We start from the raw sequence: 21495 nt of genomic DNA on the forward strand, positions 1-21495 counted from the left end.
GGGGACAGCACACGGTAACACGCGTGTCTCTCTCTCTGTTGGCAGAGCGAAGGTACGCTGTTGGCGACGGGCTCCTATGACGGCTTCGCCAGAATATGGACGAAGGATGGTGAGATGTTTCATTCATTCGTGTTACATTATAAACGTTTACTTGTTTACAGATATTTGCATTTCAGCAAGCAATAGGGAGTGAACATGAGTTTGTTCTGTGGAAACTGGTTGTTATGTGGTGGCTTTTGCTTTTCCTGCTCTACAACCCGTGTGTCACATGGTTGAATTAAACTGAACAATGCTGCCCCCTAGAGGCGGGCTGTACTACTCCCACCCGGCTGTTGACCCCAATTTCTGTTATTTAGGTTGAATCAATAAGGGAAACACTGGATCTTTGATTTGGCTGCAAATAATTCATTCTTATTGTGAATCTAAGTCCTAATATTCACGTTTATTATTTTATGCTATTATCCTGGTTTTTAACTTTTTGGTTTGTTTGCTGCTGTGTTATGAAGTACTGCAGTGTTTGTGAAAAATATATCTTAAAAAAAGCATTTAAATGTACAGAAAATAATATTTATATTATTCTTCATCATAACAATGGCTTTTATGTAAATAAACTTCCATTTTATAGATTTCAAATTTCATCGCTTGACTAAGTACTTGGTTGTTAATATGAATGATGCTTGTTGAAAGTGGATCAATATTTTAATAAAGCGTAATTCTGAAGGCTTTGTTGTTCCAGATTGGATTCTTACAGATTCCTTTCCTTCTCCACAGGGAACCTGGCCAGTACACTTGGCCAGCACAAAGGTCCCATCTTTGCCCTTAAGTGGAACAAAAAGGGCAATTTTATCCTCAGTGCAGGAGTAGACAAGGTAAACAGGATTAAATCAGCTCCAAGTCCACATGTGTGGTTAATAATAAGGTGATCACATACATGTTCTGTCTAGTCATTGTTAGCTCTAACTATACATGTGCATGTGTCCTGCCAGACAACAATCATATGGGATGCCCATACAGGAGAAGCCAAACAACAGTTTCCCTTCCATTCAGGTACAGAGATTCTTCTCAAAGATTCAATCTGTTTTTTTGTCAAGCTTTGCTTTGGGTCTCGCTAACATCCTTTTATGTCTCACAGCTCCGGCACTAGACGTTGATTGGCAGAGCAACAACACGTTTGCCTCCTGCAGTACGGACATGTGCATCCACGTCTGTAAGCTGGGACAGGACCGACCCATCAAAACATTCCAGGGACACACGGTAAGTGGAGCGTGTGGAGACTGTTAGTAGGAATATTGCCTCTAAACTGGTTTGAAGGATGTTTTTTTATGGGACGTGGAGTCGACATGAATCAAGATGCTGTGAAAGCATCACAAACGGGGTCTCTCTCTCTCTCTCTCCAGAACGAAGTCAATGCAATCAAGTGGGATCCCACAGGGAACCTGCTGGCCTCCTGCTCGGACGACATGACGTTGAAGGTGAGCTGAAGCCGGTGAAGCATCGGGTGTCATTAACGTCACTGTCGCTGCTTCCTGGGACATTATCCAATCGCTGTGGGGGGGAAGCGATAAGTTCCTTAATGCGAGTCGTTGATTGAGTTCCTCTGCTCACGGAGCCACATACTACATGTACCAGGATGCATCTCGTGCATGCTCCTGACTCCCCGAGGGTCCCGCCGTGCGTGAGGCAGCCTCGGCATCAGCACTTCCTTCTCCTGAGATATTCAGCTGTATTTTTTTGTCGCCGGTCAGCCAAAAGCTTATTTATGCTCATCTGCCATATCCTCCGCGCTCTTATTTTGTTAAGTCATTTCTGCTGTTGTAAACATAACTGGTTTGCCCTTCATGTGCTTCAACGAGAGCAAGATGTTGTCCTAAGATTTTCCTCCTCCTGTTATGTTAAAAAACATCTTTCTTTGTTTTAGTTCCTCTGAGTTTTTGCATGAATCGTCAGGGAGCAGGACGTTTCAATTCGGTGCTTCTATGTTTCTATGACTACAGCCTTCCTGACTGAACTGTAAATAAATCATTAACCACAGCGGATACACGGGTTAAGTTGTGATACATGTTTTTTAATTTGAATTCCTTGTTTTTTCAGATTTGGAGTATGAAGCAGGACTCGTGTGTCCACGACCTGCAGGCCCACAGTAAAGAAATCTACACCATCAAATGGAGTCCCACCGGCCCAGGAACCAACAATCCGAGCGCTAACCTCATGCTGGCTAGGTGAGTTTCTGAGCTCGACTACTTTAACCCATTAGCCAGGACCATCTAGAAATGGCTTCAGTATTTGAACCGAGAGCAGCAGAGAAGCACAGCGCTTTGCTTTGTGCCGGTAATCCAAACGTCACGCGACAAAGCTCCTTTTCTTTTAAACAGCTGCAGCTCTTTAACCCCGTGTGTCCCGTGTCTTCCTTCCACAGTGCGTCCTTTGACTCCACGGTTCGTCTTTGGGATGTGGAGAGAGGCATCTGCATCCACACGCTGACTAAACACCAGGAGCCCGTCTACAGCGTGGCTTTCAGCCCCGATGGTCGGCATCTGGCCAGTGGCTCCTTCGACAAATGTGTGCACATCTGGAATACACAGGTAGGAGGGAGTGTTAAACGGTGTACGTAACCCTCTCCTGGGGGCCATGGAGTGGCCGTGTGTCAGTCTGCGGCTATTTACATTCATACAGATGTTTAGTAATGTCATGTGACCTATCACCGTGCATCAGCAGGGTTTTTTGCTAGAAGCTCTTTAAACCGACGCCCATCAATATTTTACATATTCATTTAGATATAGATTATAATTTATTATATTAGAGTTCTGCCTCGATCTGGTTATTATTAAAGCCAATATTTTCTTGCTGTCATCCACCTTATTTCTTATTTGACAGCTGAATGTGGGCTTACAGTCCCGAGGTGAACACACACACCACTGCTGCCCCCCTGTGGCCAAAGGGACAATACGCTCACTGCAGTTTGAAGGCAGTAAAACGTGTGTGTTTATTCGGGAAAGAGCCTAAAGCATAACGTGTATCCTTCTCCCTCGTTGTGCTGCAGACGGGCGCGTTAGTCCACAGTTACAGAGGGACGGGGGGGATCTTTGAGGTTTGCTGGAACGCAGCGGGGGACAAAGTGGGAGCCAGCGCATCAGATGGATCTGTGAGTAAACGCCGCTGTGTGCTCTTATTGTGAAAGTGTTTGAGCGGTCCTACGGACTGACACCCCCCCCCCCCCCCCGTCCTCCTCTGTCCCAGGTGTGTGTACTAGACCTCCGGAAATAGTGTTGCTGTTTGTTGGAAGCCATGGACCGACCATGAATGTGTACATAGCCAAATGACTGTCCCTGCCTGCCCTGCGTACTGCTCTCGCTCACGACTATGGCCCCGCCCACCGACAGACAGGAAGCAGGAAACGGGAACAGGAAGCAAGCACCCGACACAGCAGGTCCAGACCCGGGATGAACGGACAGACGGACGGAGTAACGGGCGGATGGACGCGCCCCTCTCCATCTGTGCAGACTCTTACAGAGATGCAGAAGGGACGCAGTGAAAAAACAAGAAAAAAACCCTCATAAGACAAAAAAAAAGTTACAGATCCGTATATGTACCAAAATTTGGAAGCTATTTTGCTTTTTTGATCTTTAAACCATACTCATGTGTCATCAAAATGAAAAACAATGAAAAAAGTGTTGACCTTTGTTACTAGTTGGAGCTCATTGTGAAGACATATCAACTTCTCCACCATAAAATAGGACGGCACTTAGTTTTTTTTTTTTTAATTTCCGATCTCTTGTTTCAATGTTTTTATATTTTTTATCTTTGGGGGGGGGGGGCAGGTCAAGTCAGAGATTTGTTAATTGGAGAAGAACATGCATATGAACGCACTCGGACAGTTCTCAGAAACCGTGTCCTCGTTGTGACTTCATAGATCCGGTTGACCTCAAAGCGGAGTGGTTGTTCTCCAGAGGATCAGCTGTGCACATGTTTTTACCCACAGTGCTCCTCTCTGCACCTTCGGCCGTAGCAGCTACTTGTGTGATGGAGAACGTTTCAATTGGCAGGAGGCTAAATGTTCGGTTTTATTCAGGCAACAGTCGTCGGGTCCCGTCTGCGATGACACGCTGTCCTCAGCCAGTAGGATTCCAGCATTCTTTTTATTTACATTTTATTTGGTTCAAGACTTGAAACGAGTCTAATTGGATTCCCGCTCAAAACTTCTGGAGCGTTGCTCCCCGTTTAGTTCACGCGGGTGCTCTGGAGGCACCGCGGGTCCCAGGCAGATGGGCGGAGCCAAAGACGCGGATGATGTCACCGGCCGGGAAGCTTTTCATCATGTGGGATATTTGTATGTAAACAAGTGAAACCAAATACAGTTTGTGGTCCCTTTTTGATAGAATGTGAATCACTACGGTTAAAGTTAAAGGTTTATTATTGTCATTCGGCATTTTAACTGATCAGCTGGACTCTGGTTAAGATCATTAACGGTTCCGCTCACTCTGACTTTTTGTAAATGGTCACTAACTTTTGGGTTGGTGCGAAAAGACGCGTCATTCTTACACCGCTGACATCTTTCAAATGATATTTCGATGAATATTTAAGTCCTCACCTCTCCGGGTCTCTGTTGCTCCGCCCCGGTCAAACCCTGACGTAGTGACTCCAGAGCAGCTCCGCCTCCAAAACTACCTGAAGAGTTTCTATAACCCCCACATTCCCCCGGATGGAAGAGAGGGCTTCAGTGTCCCCTGCGGCTGCCTTTATTTAGAAAGAGGAAGAGACATGACGTTCTGTATGGTTTCCCCTTTCCTCTCTTATGCCTTTGATAACGCAGCCCCCCCCCCCCCCCCCCCCACACACACACCTCCCCCCCAGTCGAGTCTACTGGCTGATTGCTGGCACGAGGTTGCTGTTCAGAGTCGAGCGCAAAAGCAGATCCAAACATTAAAGCAATATGTGGACATTTTATTTTTTGTCTGTTTTTATTACCAGCTTCTTGTGATATCGTGGACGACTACGCTGCATTCATGAAGGACACGGACGAGTCACAGATAAACTCCAATAAAGTGGTTCATCCACAGCACGACAGTCCCAGTCCCAAAATCCCAAACCGTTTATTTAATGCATTTAACTCCTGAGCCCCCATCACCTCCATCGCTGTCACTTCTTCACCTTCAACATTCTGCTCACAATTGACTGATGAGATTGATGAGACATTTTATACTCTTTTAAACGCAAATTAAAGTTACATTTTTGTAATTTCTTTGTAGATTTGAAAAGAAAACTGTAAATTGATGATTTGTTGGCAGTGTTGCTTTCTGTGTTCTCTCCATCTTGTTCCATTACTTTGATGCTTGAGTAGTAAAGGTTAAAGGTCACTGAAGGCCCCAGGACAAAACTACCACTACATTTTCTTTAATAAAAACATTATTAATGAACATTTTCACTTAAATCTTTAGTCTTTTGGGGAAACTGACTCTGTATTACATTTCTAAGATTTTTTTTGATTCATCTGCTTCCCTTTTTGTCATCGCTCTAGTTTCTCTGGAATCCGATTTAATGCCATTTAAATTTGCGCAGTCCGATATCGGGAGCCCAGAAAAGGATTCTGTGCGTGACTCGTCACAGGAGCATCGTCTGCGTGGTCACGCTGAGGTTAGTGAAATCCTCCATCAGGCCGAGAACATTAAGCTTCCATTTAGGCCAACTGGTTACCAGAAATAGGTGATTTGTTATTGGCTGCTTGGTGCCCAACGCGCCCGCTGGTCACTTGAGGACTCTGAAATATAAATGCGTAAAATACACCTTTTTCAACAATTTATTCTCTGGTGATATTTGACGAGCCCGGAGAAAAAGCCCACCCAGAGAGATCTGCAATTTAGGTTTGTGATATTTCAGATTAAACCCAAATAGTTGAATCTGCCTCCAGAGCTGCTCTGCTGACGATCATTTGTACAACTATTAATCCACTTCCCTTCCTTCTGTGGTAAATTGGGTATTTCTACAGAGATTTCATGTGAGTCCTGTGCACCATTTCCTCATTTCTTTTTTTCTTCCCCGTATTTAAAGCACTTGAGCCAACAATCGTTTTTGAAAATGTCCCGCGTGGGCCGATGTCATGCCATCCGCAGGTCTGTTCCATCTCACTTTGTCTTGGTAAGCGCGGCTGATGTCGCTGAGTCGGCCTTTATTTGTACAGACATGTCAGTCGAAACAGCGTCTCCCCCCCCGGCTCTCAGAGCCAAGATGATTTCTTCTTTTCCTTCTGCAACTTGCATCACATTGGTCTGTTATCATTGAAGTCAGATTGGTGAAACTAAAGTCCTGAATAAAATATATTTTGATAAGAGTTTGGAGTGTTTATTTGTGAGAACTAGAACTAACAGCCTGGATTGTTCGTCATCGAGTCTTTATGAACAGCTTCAGTGAACCAATGAAAGTGGATTTTAAAGAGCTTGTTCCCGTCCTGCTGCTTTCTTTCTTCCAAGTGGGAAGGAAGCGCTTTTTCTCTGCATTTCCCGTCATGGCCGAAGGAGGAAGCAGCCATTTCGATGTTTGGTCATATTTCCCGAAAGCTTGCAGCAGCTTTGTATTCTGCAGGCAGAGACGTCTAGTTAGGATGAGTCTTTCTGCGTGACTTAATATTTTTGAAAATACTTTTCCATGTTAGTTTGGACAAATTTGACTTTGTAATATAAACTACATAAACTTTACTTTGACTTTTGGGGTGGTTTGTGGCACTAGTGAAAATTATTACTATAATATGATTTACTTTTACCTTCGAGTTTTTTGGTACAATTATTTACACATTTTACTAATTTTAACAGACCTTTTCTTTGAAATGCTCTACTTCAATCATTCATTTCTCTTAGACTTGTTAACCTAATAAATAGATACACTTCTCTATACCTGATGCTGTACTATGTCTTATTTTTTTACATTTAAAATAAATGTGTTTAAATATACTTAATAGCTTAACATACTCTTACGTCTTTGGCAGCATTTTTTTCGCTGTAGGACGTTTGTAATACCGGATCTTTTGCATTTGGCACTGTACGTTTTTACTTTTGTGAACTTTACGTCTCTGATTAGTTGAGATCCTCCCCGAGAGGTTTGTCCTGATCCGTCCCGTCGGAGCAGGACAAAGTCCTGCGGCTTCACCACAAACTGGACGCAGCAATGAAACAAAACTCTTAAACATCCCATTGTGGTTAGTTTTAATAAGAATGCAGTTCATGACTGAATGAATTAAAATAATTCAGATGGCACCGTCTCCTCGAACCAACGACCTTCTGAGAGACAAGACGATACAGTCCACACATTTATTTCTTTGACATCATCCATTATTAAAAGTATGAACACAAATGTAAACTCATAATACAGTGATACTGGCTCTAGTGACATTAAATGATAATTCTGCCATAATTCGATGTTTGAACCCTGAGACATCGCACTGCCGCCACCGGGGAACCAGCGCACAAAGTAACACAAAGTAACAACTCAGCTCCTTACGTGCCTGTTTATGCTACGTAAAAAAAGTTATGCTTTAACTGACAGTTCCCCGTCCCAAAGGCAGGAGATTCCAGTGTTTTATTTCCTTTGTTTCATCAAACGCATGTGGAATGTCCGTGCTAGAAGCCGCCTCTTTGTTCAAACACCGATGCAAGCTGTTAACATGGTTACTTAACTGTTTCTATTAGTACTAACGCGGGGAGGTCTTTAGCTCCGCCCCCCCGGTCTCTGGCGAGGCGGGCCTAGCTGAGGATTTTGTGGTGCGGGTGGAGCGGGAGGGAGGAGGTGAACGCTCTGATGTCGGTGATGAGAGCCGTGTCCTGGAGCAGCGGCGAGGAGGCCGGCAGGAAGGTCAGCTCGCGCACTTCCCCGTAGGACGAGGAGGGCGGGTCCTCGGGGTTGTCGGTGGCGCGCGGCTCTGGAGGGTCGTCGTTCTCCTCCACCCCGAAGCCCACCACCTAACAGAGACGAGGGGAGTGTTTGATTGGAAGCCACCGCCTTAATGTTTATGCTTCAAAGGGCTCGCAGCGTTTGGCCCGTTCAGCCCACCGACTAAAAACCGGGTTTAAATTGAATTCCTTCTGAGCATTTCTTAGACAAGACAAGGAAACCGCTTACATGGACACTGAGCTTCCTGCTGTCGGCGTTCCTGTGCTGCAGGAACCAGGAGAGCAGCTCCTCCTGAGAAAACTGCTTCAGAGCCTCAATCTGCAACAGAGACGACGGGTTAAGGCCGGCGCATGTTTCTGCTTCTGCGTCTTTACGCACCGTCGCGTCGACGCACTCGTTTCAATCCATGCTTCTAAAAGTCTTGCGTGTGTTGCAGAGCAATTCACCTCCAGGACAACAGGTGGAGTAACGTGTTTTTTGTCAAAGACGACCTAGAGAGTCACGTCTATTTATTGATTTGTTTATTTGTTTATCATAGACTTTATTGCCCCGTGCATGGACACTGCTGCTTTTCATCGCGGACGCGTTTGTCCCGTATTTTCCTCCACAACACGACAAAAGTTCTTCAATCTGATCCGTTCTCTTTTTAAGTGTAATCGTCAAAGTGTGTAATAGTTTCACTGCTGATGTTCAGAGTAACAAGTCAAGAACAAGCGCGATCAGAGCGCACGCATTGACTGACAGGAGGCGGGGCTTCCCCGTGCCCGCAGTTGGGGAAAAAAGTGAAATGTGGAGGCGCTCTGGCTACTTTACATAGCCGTGTTTAATCAACGCTACGATGGCACACGCCAAGGCGTGTTGCTAATCGAGGCCTCAGAGGAAGCTGTGGCTTCCTGATGTTTCCATGCAGATGAAATAGTGCAGCTATCGTATCGCACAAATGTTTAGTGATGAAAACCATCAAAACCAGCTCTTGAATAAAGATCAGCCAATTAAAAATGGTTGAGCATCGCATATCACATGTTTAGAGAAGTGGTTAATGTGTTTAAAACTATAATTAAAATACTCCTTATTGGTAGTAAGTAATAATGTAAACTTCCATAACCTTAATTAACCAACTTGACAGATTTCAAACCTATTGACAAAGAATGTTAAGGGAACGGACATTTCAGTATCATGACTGAAGGAGGGTATTTAACATTTTAAAAATTCTTTCTGAATACAATAGCATTGGCTAAATTCTACATTTCTCATTGGGCGGCTGCGTCTCCTCCTTTCTCCTTCTTTCAGAGAAGGAGGGAGGGAGCTCACCTCCTTGTTGAGCCTCTTGAAGACGTACTGCTGGGTGACGACCTCGAACCAGTTGCGGTCCACTTCCTCTCCCAGGTGAGCGTCCTCGCACTCCTTCAGCTTGATGAGGGCCGTCACCTGCGTCCCGAAGGCCTCCTCGCTCAGACCGGACAGACGCTCCCCGAAGCTGACCAGGAACTCCTCGATCTTGGCCTCCACCAGCTCCGTGCTGCCAGGACAAGCGGGGCGAGAGGGAGGAAGAGGAGGGATTTCACACAGGGGTCAGGCAGACGCCGTCAAGGAGCCAGAGGCGTGTTGGGACGCCCCGTCTGTTGAGTCTTTATTTACTTCCGGGCCGTGGAGAAAGGGCAACTCACCTGAACTTGGTCGCCTGCGTTTCCACGGTGACGGAGAAGCCCAGCACCCCCGAGGTGTTTCTGCAGGTGGGGTACACCTGGTACCTGTGGATCGCGAGGTTTGGGGATTAGACGGATGAGCGTGCACGTGATCGGTGCACTCGGAGGAAACGACTGCCACTGACCCCAGCGTCTCCTTCGTCCTGAGGAAGTCAAAGCAGGGCTCCTCCATGTGCATCTGTGGGAGCAGACACACGTCACGCGCCTGCCGACGGCCACAAAAAGAGGCGCCGCTCCACCGCCGATCTAACCGTCACATTTTAGCAGCGCTTATGGAGCGAGAGGCCATTCACACGGCATGATTCTCCAGCAGAAGGTACGGGGGCGAGTGATTCGTCACAGGAAATACCTAATAGTTCCAGTAGTGCTGTGCTCTGGTTAGTACTCCAAGTCAAGTCTTGATATTTAAAAAAAAATACGTCAGCTGAACATAGCGTTTTCCCCGTTATGGTCTAATATACAACAACAAACACGTGGCGGATTTACAGTAAAAGAAGGCGTTAAATCCACAAAATCAGGTATTTTGATGGAGAGTCGGGAGTTTCTTCAATCAGGATTCATACAAAAACATTCTTTTGCAGAAGCTTTGTTCTTTGTCACGAGTGTCGGTGAGATGACAGTGAAGGTGTCCAGACTCACCACCATCAGCTCCATCAGCGCGTGTTCTCTGAGGTTCTTCAGCCCCGACTGCACCGCAATCCAGATAGACATTAGTGGTGGGGGAAGAATTCAGATTAACACTGTAAAATGTTACTCAAGTTAAAGCAAACACGTTCAATCAGGAAAAAGTACTTATTATGATTATTAAAAATGAAGGAAAATGCTAATTATGCTCCTCGTATAATTGTAATATTCTAGTACTTCTTAGTTTAGAACACAATGTGAACTAATAACACTTGAATGAACATCATATTGTGAGCACGTCCCTGAGATATCGGGTTGCACTTGCAAGTATCAGCCACTAACGACTGTCGCATTCTTTTTTAAATTAGGACATCATTTTGTAAACTGAGCCTTCAACAAAATAAAAGATGGCAAACAAAAGTGCCCCAGAAAGCGCGAGACGTGACCTGCTGCTCCTACCTGATAGTACACGGTGACCTCAGAGTTGGCGTCTCCTTTGTTTAGAGATTTAACTTTACAGAGATGATGTTTCTTAGGGAGCTCCACCACCCGGAACAACACGGGCACCTCTGCTGACAGACACTGGAACTGCAGCTTCCTGCAGAGAGAGAATGACGTCAGTCACAGCTTCTCTGTTCACATCGTGTCGCTCTGCGCTGTCCTCCCTCGGCAGCGATGCTGCTGCTTCATTTTTACATTTTTTATTCTGGAAAATAATTTAAAAAAACTACTTTCAGTGTTCTTCCCCACAACATTTCAGAAACTATACATTACAGTTCAACACTACTAATAGCAGTAAACATACAAGTCACATGCAGTTCAGAAAGTAATGTAGACATTCAGATGATTTGACTTTTGAGTGAAACCTCAATAAAGAAATGAAGCGGAATACTCACTCAATAAAATACTGCAGAAACTCTCTGGACTCCTGTTTGAGGGAATAATGTGCGCGGTTACATGTTTAACTCAACAGCTCATTTCTATAGTGAAACAAGTGGATATAGAAACGATCCGTGCATCATACTGAAGATAAAGTAAATATCTGTGGGTTTAACACAAAAACAAGTTACATTGCTCTGAGATTTGTTAACATTTGTTAAATAACCATTTACCTGTTATTTAGATTATACAGAGATACGAGAAACCTCTGATCATTACAATCAACCTGCAGTGTTTCCACTACCATCACATTGGGAGGGGGGTGAATTTGAATGAGGTGCCAGAACTCAACAGACGTCATTTGAGGTCTTTCCAATAGAACAGGTCTGGGCCGTGTTCCCTTATTAGACAAACTATATATCCAAGGTTGTTTACCTGTGCAGACACATCGTCGTTGCACCTCTACGGTTCCGCCCCGATGCGCACGCGCACACGCACACACGCACACGCACACACATCTTCCAGGGTATTCTAGAGGGAGGCGTCTGTTGGGGGAACTGATCTTTTCAGATTCCTAATGATAGATGGAGGTGTCTGGTTCAGCACTTTCGATCTACGTCACAGATGTGGGACTCACCGTGCTGGTGAAGTTCCCCTGCACCAGGCCCTCCACGTACAGCTCCGCCTTCAGCCGCGTGGCAAAGGTCATGAGGTCGTGGACGGTCAGACCCTTCATGACGGCCTGATACTTCTGAACGACGGACCAGCGGCAGTGCTCCAGGATCAGCAGACGGACGTCTCTGCACAGGGAAGCAAGCCAGTGAACTTCTTAAGAGAGACGGCTGCTTCTCGGGGAGCCTCTCTGGAGTTTGTTACGTCGCGCCATTTGTAAAAGTACAAAACTAAAACTTATTCAGATACAATTTACAATAAAGTTCATTTTGACTGATATATATTTTAGGCAAAGCTACCAAATGTTGAATTAAACTGCCTCATTAGGAAATTAGGAGCTTCTGTCCACTAAAACTGTTTCATTCGAATGCCCTGTAGAGCATCTATTTACGACATAACGCAGTAACGAAATGTCACGAGGTAAACAGGAAACAAGAAGGATTCATACTCAAAAGGTTCTACTTGTAGTCCACTTGAACATCGAGCAAACAGGAAACGTGTTAATAAAACATGTCTGTAAATGGGAAAGTAACGGCCTCCGAGCGCTCGCTGTTACGTTCTCTACACATGGTAGAGAACGTAAATACGAAGTGAGGGAAACGAATCATACCAATGAACCTAGATGGGGTTTTTATTTTAGTCTGACATACTTGCCCAGTCTCTCAGGTTTGATGAGGATGTTGAAGTAGGTTTTCTTCAGCTGCTCAGAGAACATGTTGAAGACGCCCGGCTCAGCGCGGAAGTCTGCAAGATGATCCACGATCAGTTTCAACAAGAGCTGAAAAACACAAGGAAGTACACTGAAATACGATTCTGATCCCATACACATATTCAGCCGTAGCCGTGTTAGCTTCAGAGGTTTCCTCGACATCTTTTAAGATTTGTGTGCCAAGTTGTGACTCTTTTGCTTTCTTTCCCTTTCGGGCCCATGATGTAGTTAGAGGAAATATCTAAAACGTCCAATAACTTCATATAAAAGGTCTGCGGGTCATTTTAGACTTTTAATTCAAGAATTTTAATTTAATAACCAGTGTTGACTTATTCATTTTAAGTAGCTCTCTTTGGAGGGGTGTCTGTGTGCACCAGATGAATGAAAGTGCAATATTCACTTCCACTGAGGGAAATATCTAGCTGCTCATTTGCTAAATGCTCCTGTGTTCTCCAGCTGGTCTCCGACTGTCTCCATCAGCGTTTGATAGAAATACGTGGTGTGCACAGTGCGTCTCCTCACCGGCAGCTTGTGGTTGAAGCCCTTCAGTCGGATCACCAGCCCGTGCTCCCCGGCCACTATCCTGTACTCCAGCTGAGCCACGTCGGCCTCGTAGGCCGGCTCGGCCAGGTTGTGAGCCAAGATGTTCACAAAGATGTCAAACAGAACCAGACTGAAAGAGGAACACCAGAAGTAAACACTACAGCAGCGTGTCATAGGAGGACCGATCCTCCATCGGCGTTCTCTTACTTCTCAGGACTCTTCTGGATGATTGGGGAGATCAGGTTGAAACGGATGTAAGCTGAAAGACAGAAGAGATGCTGCGTGAAAAAAAAAAAAAAACTCAGACCTCAGCCTGCTTCCAATGACGCCCATCAAATATGGATAAAACTATTATTATACATGGTAAAAAAATGTAGTTAATAAATATAATATATGGGCGATGATCCATTTATGGTAGACAGGTCTACAGTAACAATGAGGAGAATAAACTGCGCTTTTCCTGACTGAACCGGGATTAAAAGTGTGAATGATAGCAAATACAAGTGATTATTGCCATGGAAGCATCAATGCTTCCGGCATCCACCTTTGGGGATCTTGAACTTGTTGTCCTTCTTGTACCACATACAGCCTCGCTCGTTGGTCATGATCCTGACAGGAAACTCTGTGTCCGGACAGTCCGCCTCCTTCAGGGCAAAATCTGACGCTGCGGCACAAAGAAGAAGAAAAACGTGAATCTGATGCTGGAATCATGGGTTTACTGTTGAGTGTATCTATTTATGTAGCATCATGTATGGTTGACGTTTTACTGACCGATGAATTTGTTCTCAGCAGGAAGGTGGAGTTCAGGATTGAGATTGAAGTCTCCCGACCAGCGCTGAGCCCACTCGTCCAGGATGTCTGACGAGACGAAACAAGCGCATCCCAGGTTTAACGTAATGCCAGTTCTCTTTTTCTCTGTTAACTGGCAGAGATTATCCTTTCAATTAAAGAGTAGGCAAGAGGAGACCTTCGGACATTCTGACCAAATCCACTTACAAGGTAAAAGGTTGTCAGCAGGAAATAAGCTGCAGTAAACAATAAGACAATACGACATTCTTCAGGTTGCAGTGTAAAAACTAAAGCTTTAACACTCGTTGCCATCAGCCCATTCTTCCTGGGGGGGGTTTCACACATGCACAAGCCTACATTTTAGGATGCTTATGTTATACACAAAACGCAAACGCATTGACATTATCAGTATTTATTTACTCTCAGCCCACTTGAGTAGGATCAGCGGGTACCGATAAGGGATGCACGGATTTACTCACAAGTAAATGTAAACAGTTTGTAGCAACAACAAACTGAGCAGATGTAGATTTCAGAAAACAAGAGCAGCAACCGATACACTGGTTTGTTTGTGTCGTACCCTCCTTGTTGTAGCTGGTGCCGAACCACTTCTCTCTGAGGGGACATTGACCTTCGTTCTCTGGCGACAGAAGCAGCAGATTTGCTCTGCCGGGAGTCAGCTGGGACAGAGCGGCACTGATCACCTGAACACAAATAAAAACACACAAAACATGAATTGAATACAGCAAAACATTAGAGGCCAATAACAAACCTCCCCTTTTTAAGTAAAAGATTTGAAAAGGAGAGTCCACTGTTTTGACGCCTTCCAGTCAGGCTTTCCACAGCACCACAGACTGAACCTGCTGTTACGGTTTTCAACATCATCCCCACGCTCCATTATGACAGACTACTGGACAGACTAGAGATCCGGCTGGGACTCTGGCACAGCAGATACTTTGTGTCCGTAGCAAATTACACTATCTACAAATACATAACTATTCGCCTGGGGACTATAATCCCATACATAATTGTTTTGAGGACGAATAATTGAAAGTCACGCTCAGCTTCACAGCTCGTCTGGGACGCGTCTCCTTTCTGTTCCCAGTCAGAAGCAACATGTTTCCCTCAGGTGTGCTGAGACTCAGCAGCTTCAAAATAACAGTGAAGACTTTTCTGTTTGCTGCTCCCTTTAATTAAACCAGATTCAAGGATAAAGTGGTTGCTTTTTAACGCTGCAACTTGTTTTCTATTTGAAGCTTGTTTATTATCCTCAATGTCTGTTTGTTCTTTATTGTTCTAATTGTTTTTAAATTTCCATTATTCTTTATTGGTTTTATGTGAAGAATTTTGAATTGCCTGTTCAAATGTGCTATACCAATACATTTGCCTTGCCCTGAACCTGGTAAGCATGTAGCAATCTATGAGCTTTATTATTGTTCCCTTCTGCTTATATTTGAGCTAAATTTACATTTCTGTGTGAAGTGAGATTCTCTGGACTGATTAGGGATCAGATCTGGGTCCTGCGGACTAGCGCTGGTCGTGGTTACCTCCGGGTCAAACTCAAACATGAGCAGGTCTCCGGTCAGGAAGTCCTCTTTGGGAAACAGCTGCATGTTCTCACAGATGTTCTCCACAAACTCAATGGGATCCGTCTGTCGGTGCAAACAGCAGATGAGACAGCATCACAATATGAATCCCATATTTACTTTGATCAGAGACATCCATCTCTTAATGAATATTCATTCCTTTGTTGCCTTCATAAATAAATACGTAAATTTAACTTCTGACATAACCATAGTTGTAGACATCACCTGCTCCTGATAGTGGAACTCGTTGGCCTCAATCTTCTGAATTTCCTCATAGATCCTGAAAAAGAAAATATGAAACATATGGAGCTACAAGACAAAAGCAAGCAACAAGCACAAATAACAATCTGTTTATATGCACATAATATAGTCAGAAATTGTCTCTGTATATAATAGAGACAATTTCTGATTGTATGTCTTGTAACACGTAAGACTTCCCATTTGAAGTGGAAGGGAGCACCAATGTTTTATGTTAAATAATGATAATTTAAGAGATTGTTTCATGAATTTAGTGTCCTTTTTCACGTCGGGGATTAAAAAAATCAACATTTACAACTGCGAAAAAAGTCAATTTGTGTTTTTACACATGTGCTTATAGGAAAAAGGGGGCAAATGGTTACTACAGTGCGTCATAGTACCCCCAAATAAGTGTGTTTGAGAAGAGCCTGACCTCTGCTGGGGGCCGAGAGTCTGTAGCATTTTCAAGTACTGGAACACAAAATCGACCACCTGCACAGAGACACAACATGAAGCAAAAAAAAATAACCATCTTCTGCTTTTGGTGACTATAAACCGTTTAGGTGCCTCAGAATTAAAGCCTCAGAGCTTCTCGTACCCCACCACCCACACAAATACATTTATTTACTGACATGGATGTATTCTCTGCGTATCCCCATAAAAAGAGTGAAATCAACTGTCAAATCCCCTTTAAGTGTTTGTGTGTCTTCATGAGGACCAATTTGAGGTTTATACTAGTGTATATTGGCTTGTCCTCACTGCATCACAAGATGGTTTGAAGATGAGCACGTTTAAGGTGTAGAGTCCTCAGAAGACGGACAAACATGGCCCTGTGTGTGTGTGTGTGTGTGTGTGTGTGTGTGTGTGTGTGTGTTGACCTGGTAGAAGTTCTGGTAGCCCTGGTTAGTAAGGGTGATTGAGATGGAGAAGATCGAGTAGGTAGTGTTCTGGTCAAAACCTGTTTCACTGTTTCCTCCAAACAGAGCCAGAGCCCAGCACCTAAAACACACACATACAAATTCCTTTGCACTAATTTAACATTTACTGCCAGGTTTACAATCAGTGCATTTCCTCACAACTCACTTCTTCCTGAGCAGCGAGAGGATGCTGCCGGTGCCTTCGTGTCCAATCAGCCAGGAGATGTAATGAAGAGGCTTCACTCTGCCAACAATAACAGACTTCAGAAGAGTATTCTGTGAAGGCCAAAGCTTGACTCGTCTGTACATCGAGGCTGACTCACCTGTAGTGTTTCCCCTGCGGTGGTACGGCCCAGCTGATGGTCAGAGCATGCACCTTCCTTACAGGAATGACTGCAATACACATTTATTTTCACGCGTGCATCGTTGATCGTTAGATTTAATCAATTATTGACATTATTGATGCAATGTAGAAAATACTAAAAATATCCTAGCACTACTATTAGCACTACTATCTGACCTTTGTAGAGTTTGTTGAAGGCTGGCGTGTCAAACGGCTGCAGCAGGTGAGAGAAGTCCACTCGAGGTTCACCGCTAAACCCCCCCCCCAAAAAAAGATGTCACAAACCAAACCCGTTTCATTCAGTCTTTGTGTTACTGTCATTATTGATCATGTCATCTTTTATTGTGATTCATGTATTGATGTGGAGAATATCTCTTACTTGTTGGGAACTTTGATGAAGATCTCTTTTACCCACTGCTCCAGAGTGTCCAGCGTCTCTGATCAGACACACAACTTGAGCTCATTTTGTTGAACGCCAGCAGCCCAAATCAACCGGCCCCGAGCACTGCGGCCCGATGGGCCAGCTGAGGGCTTTCAGTCTTTTAATACTCAAACAATTTGCTAAATCAGTAAACAAGTGAAGAAGAGTTTGCGGAAGTACCTTTGGACTGAACAGTGAGCGTCATGTAATGAGCCGAGTAATATCTCTTCCAGAAGTGTCTGAGCCGCTGGTAGGTGTTGATCTGCTTCTCTTTAGGGTCGTGCTTTAATGTCTGAGCGTTACCTGACAGGGACAAATGTTCGGTAGTGAGTTGATATTTGATGTCTTTCAAATACTTGTATTCAAGAACATTTAACCGAGCTTTTTTCATTATTGAAATAGCAGAAGAAGTCGTGGCGATTCGGTGGAAAAGGCACAAGGATTGAGTGCTGTTGTTCTTACCCCAGCAAAATTTGCCCATAGGGTGTCCCGCTTTAGCCAAACTGCCAAACAGCATCTCCTTACGATGCGAGTCCGACGGCCGCGCCAACTGGTACTCTGAACAGGGAATAAGAAAAGAGAAAGAAAGAAGAAAGACAATGTTAAGAGCGGGAAAAAAAAAGTCAGCTGGTTGGTTCGGACCTGGCTTCAGAAATCGGGGAGAAAAATTTTGGGGCAGTTTCAAGATGTTGAGAGTATCTGATTGACTATTTGTAATTTGTATCACTCACCGCTGTCCACAGCCTCCACCTCTCGATCAATGGCATCTTCTATCATCAGAGGACAGATGAAGAACTGAGCCCACCTGGAACATAAACATAATGGGGAGAGAGAGAGACTCTGGGATTGTGCTCTTTTTTTCACAGATTATGACATTTCACGTTCAATTAAAAAATTAACAAAGGGATTACTAGTTGAGTCAAATAATAATCAGCTGCAGCCCGACATGGTAAATGTTGTTTTTACAACATTTACCATGTCTCTACTGCAAATGCCGTAAATGATTCCCCGCTGCAGGACTAATAAAGGATTATCTTATGTTATTGAAAACATTCAGCCGTGTTTGCAAAGAAACAGGTTACAAATGTTGTCCCGCAGAAGCAACATTTTGGCTGCTTATGCAGAAATCTTTGATTCAATCTGAGGAATTCACCTGCAGAACAAACTGCATGGGTCTCCTCACCTGACGTATTCGCATTTACCAAGTGGCGCTCCTAAAACAACACGGCCTATGCGTCACCATTAATCCCCTTCTGGGCCTGCTGGATCTATGCCACAGCTTTTGAACTATTGTGATGCATTTTTGCCTTGTATGATCAAACATCAACGTTTGTGGTCATCGGCGTCAAATCCAGCCTCACCGGTCGAGCGCTTCTCTGAAATACTTCTTCTGCACGTCGAACTGAAAAATGGTTCTTTCGCAATCGGTGGAGGCGTTGTCGCTGCCACCGTGCTTCTTCAGGAAGGCGTCGAAGCCATTCTCTGCTGGGTATTTCTCACTGCCCATAAACACCACTGGACATCAGCGGAGCAACGGAAAAGTCAAAAAAGAAATCAGAAAAAGATTAATAGCCAGAAAGACATAACATAAATTTATCTGGTAAGATCTTCTGCATTCAAATTCAAACAAAAACCATAAACTGAAATAGGAAGTAAGAAGCTGTCAATCCAAATCAAGCATTGGAAGATGGACTCACTGTGCTCCAGGAAGTGGGCGAGGCCGGGCAGGTCCTCAGGGTCACTGAAGCTCCCCACGCTGATGCACAGAGCAGCTGCTGCCTGGAAACACATTTAAACTTTCATATAGAGGCATCAGTAGTAAACTGACTGACATAGATACATACATACATACATGTGTGTTAATTACATTCATAAGACGAAAACTAAGCCTTATCACGCCAACACACCTGATGCATTACTTTTGATTGTGTATCTTTACTTTATCCACCTGTTTCTCAGAGTTCCCTTTCTTCTTCTTCTCTGCGATATCCTCGTCCAGCTCATCAAAGTCGCTGTCCTGCTCTTCCTCTTTGTTCTCCTCCTCTTCCTCCTCCGAGCCCTCACCAGAATCCCCTTCTTCCTCTCTTTCCTCCTCTCCATCCTCATCCTGCCTCCCAAGGTTCTCCCCTTGGTCCTCTCCGTTCTCACTGCCTCCCTTCCCGTCCGTCCTGCTGAAGTCGGAGATGAGGAGCGCTCGCAGGCCGTTACTCAGCTCAATGTATCTGCAGAGAGCGGGACAGTAACGTTCAAACACCGTAGCCCACTTTGTCTTCTAGATCAGGACTTTCACACTTGTAGTTCAGTTACTACATATTTTATTACATTAATTCACACAAGTCTTTCAAACATGCTAATATTCACTGATTAAAGCGCTACTAACATGCATAAAGATTTTAGGAAACAAAACATTTATTTTTAAATGCTTTAGGAACCAAAATCATTAAAAATAATCTGCATTTGAGAATACATTATTTTCAGACAAATCAAATTGTTTACCGTCATTTCTTTAAAATCTATTTGATACTCATTTCTTCACAGGGCTTATACAAAGGTAATAAAATGGTCTGTGAAAATGAGACATCAGTTAACAGTTTATGTCAGTTCATCCACACTTTGCTTTGTACTCCATAAAAGTAAAAGCAGTGGTTGTCTTTTTTATTTTGGGTAATAGAAATTGGTACAGTTGTATTTTGCTACGCACTGTGAACCAGGTCCAGACTTGTTTAGATGCAAAAGGTTGTGCATTACCATGAGAGTTGTACAACACGGTAGTGGAAAGCAGTGCTCTGTTAGAGCGGTCATATTTTACCCCTAAAAAATATAAATCTATAATCTATCTATAATAAGAATGTCTGACATTTAAACCAGACCCTTTTCACTCTCCCACCTGTACTTCTTTGGGTCACTGGGTGATCTTACGATCTCTGCGTCTCCCTGTTCTTCCACATCGACTCCTCCATCTGCGTCTCCATCAGCGCCGTGGTTCCTGGCGTCCTGTGGCGGCGGCTCACCCTGGTCTGGAGCAGATGCTTGACCTTGAGCACCGCAGCTGCTCACTGACTTGTTGGTCTGAGGCATTATGACAGCGACCCTGTGGATTGACAGCACTGAACATGCAGGGGAACACAAAAATATTATCAGAATTTTGTAGGTCAAATTTTTGCAATAACATTTGACATTTTCTGGAACCCCAACTGTGAACCAGGCCTCATCACCAAACATTATCGTTGAAGATCACCATCGCTTGTGGCAGATAGGAGACACACCTCTTTAGCGACCAACGAGATGTTACATTATAAATTAGTTGCCAGCGATTTTCGATAATAGATAGGAAAGGATAGGGAAACCACCAAAAATGGTCTTGTTAATAGGGATTCCTTAAATGTGAGCATGTGTATATCATAGTAACATGGATATACGCTACATGATTAATACAATTCATGGAATTGATTGAACAAAAAAACAAAACAATAAGAAGCTAACAAGCTAACGGCTTCAGCTAACTTTAAAAATGACGTCAGCTACAATGCTGCCGCTTTAGAGAACGGACGTAACGTTAACTGACGTTACGTCCGACCGTTGCTAATTAGCAAACGAACAGCTTTTGCTAATCCCGTTGTTGTGAATGACACAACGGCGACTGTTAAACACGAACCGTGTAGTGGAGCCATTGACGTTAGCTAGACAACGAACATCCCACCTGGTGAGAACACGACGCCGCAGTGTGCGGTGCTCGGCAGTGCGCTGGGGAGACACTCACCTCGGTCTCCGTTGGCTGAAGGCGGCCGGAAGGCTTTGGCTTCGGCTCCGTGGGTGCAGTTTGAGCGGTGGTTTCAGGGCGGACGGCTGGCTGCGGGGGAGGGAGCCGGTAGCCAAAACAAAGCCTGCCATTCGTCGCGAGCGGATCCATCGCAGAGAAAGACAAGCAATCTGATTGGTCGACTCCGTGACGACAGAGGTCAGTAGAGTCGTTTTTATGAAGAGAAAGTTAAGTTAAAAAAGGGAGAAAAGGCTGTATAATGCATCCATGATACATTAGTAAATGACCCATCAATGGACTTCACCACAATTATGCATAAAACCTTGTGGATGTTGGGTGGAGGTCTGTGCAATATTATGGCAGTTTTTATTTGTTAACTTTTTAAAACATTATTCAAGTTTTTACTTTATTAATAAGTACTAGTAGCAAAACTC

At 44.2% G+C, this 21495-nt stretch overlaps 2 protein-coding genes and 2 long non-coding RNA genes across 8 annotated transcripts in view; 3 read left to right on the forward strand and 1 right to left on the reverse strand.

Annotated features, from left to right (window-relative positions):
- LOC120824474 (F-box-like/WD repeat-containing protein TBL1XR1) overlaps positions 1-6325 on the forward strand; it is a 31585-nt gene extending 25260 nt beyond the window's left edge. For both annotated transcript variants that reach the window (XM_040185366.2, XM_040185367.2), the window contains 9 exons: positions 46-109; positions 772-869; positions 987-1047; positions 1133-1254; positions 1398-1472; positions 2092-2219; positions 2417-2582; positions 3041-3142; positions 3238-6325. In XM_040185366.2, the coding sequence (XP_040041300.1) occupies positions 46-109; positions 772-869; positions 987-1047; positions 1133-1254; positions 1398-1472; positions 2092-2219; positions 2417-2582; positions 3041-3142; positions 3238-3264 (843 nt within the window). In that variant the 3' untranslated portion in view covers positions 3265-6325. The remainder of the gene's footprint in view (positions 1-45; positions 110-771; positions 870-986; positions 1048-1132; positions 1255-1397; positions 1473-2091; positions 2220-2416; positions 2583-3040; positions 3143-3237) is intronic.
- Positions 1-21495, forward strand: part of LOC144411363 (uncharacterized) — a 244779-nt gene that overhangs the window by 207504 nt on the left and 15780 nt on the right. The gene's annotated exons all lie outside the window — the stretch shown is intronic.
- LOC120824473 (nardilysin) lies at positions 7170-21218 on the reverse strand. Of its 4 annotated transcripts, none has more exons than XM_040185364.2 (31): positions 21062-21218; positions 20189-20408; positions 19250-19523; positions 18999-19080; positions 18663-18816; positions 18033-18106; positions 17764-17859; positions 17482-17604; positions 17260-17317; positions 17058-17131; positions 16861-16930; positions 16704-16781; positions 16499-16619; positions 16054-16112; positions 15609-15663; positions 15345-15449; positions 14378-14501; positions 13783-13869; positions 13556-13675; positions 13219-13270; positions 12991-13141; positions 12410-12537; positions 11725-11887; positions 11105-11136; positions 10668-10806; positions 10224-10271; positions 9710-9762; positions 9546-9629; positions 9190-9397; positions 8107-8196; positions 7170-7946 (listed from the first exon to the last, which is right to left on the reverse strand). In XM_040185364.2, exons 2-31 carry the CDS (start codon positions 20377-20379, stop codon positions 7731-7733), a joined length of 3309 nt encoding a protein of 1102 aa, XP_040041298.2. In that variant the 5' UTR covers positions 20380-20408; positions 21062-21218; the 3' UTR covers positions 7170-7730. The 4 variants fall into 4 exon arrangements, with proteins under 4 accessions (XP_040041298.2, XP_040041299.2, XP_040041297.2 ...); XM_040185365.2 differs by having other exon boundaries at positions 21002-21152; XM_040185363.2 differs by having other exon boundaries at positions 20957-21066.
- On the forward strand, positions 7737-11125 carry LOC144411362 (uncharacterized). The gene is made up of 2 exons (XR_013468512.1): positions 7737-8338; positions 9169-11125. It is a non-coding gene; the product is annotated as an uncharacterized LOC144411362 (long non-coding RNA).

Source organism: Gasterosteus aculeatus, chromosome 8, assembly GCF_964276395.1.
Source record: "Gasterosteus aculeatus chromosome 8, fGasAcu3.hap1.1, whole genome shotgun sequence".
NCBI lineage: Eukaryota > Metazoa > Chordata > Actinopteri > Perciformes > Gasterosteidae > Gasterosteus > Gasterosteus aculeatus.

Excerpts from the sequence above, each read along its gene's own strand:
- LOC120824473 (XM_040185363.2), bottom strand. Across the intron at positions 16,931-17,057 it reads CTTCAACAAACTCTACAAAG|TCATTCCTGTAAGGAAGGTG; the intron begins GTCAGATAGTAG and ends TGTGTATTGCAG. Across the intron at positions 13,676-13,782 it reads TGCTGAGAACAAATTCATCG|CGTCAGATTTTGCCCTGAAG; the intron begins GTCAGTAAAACG and ends TTTGTGCCGCAG.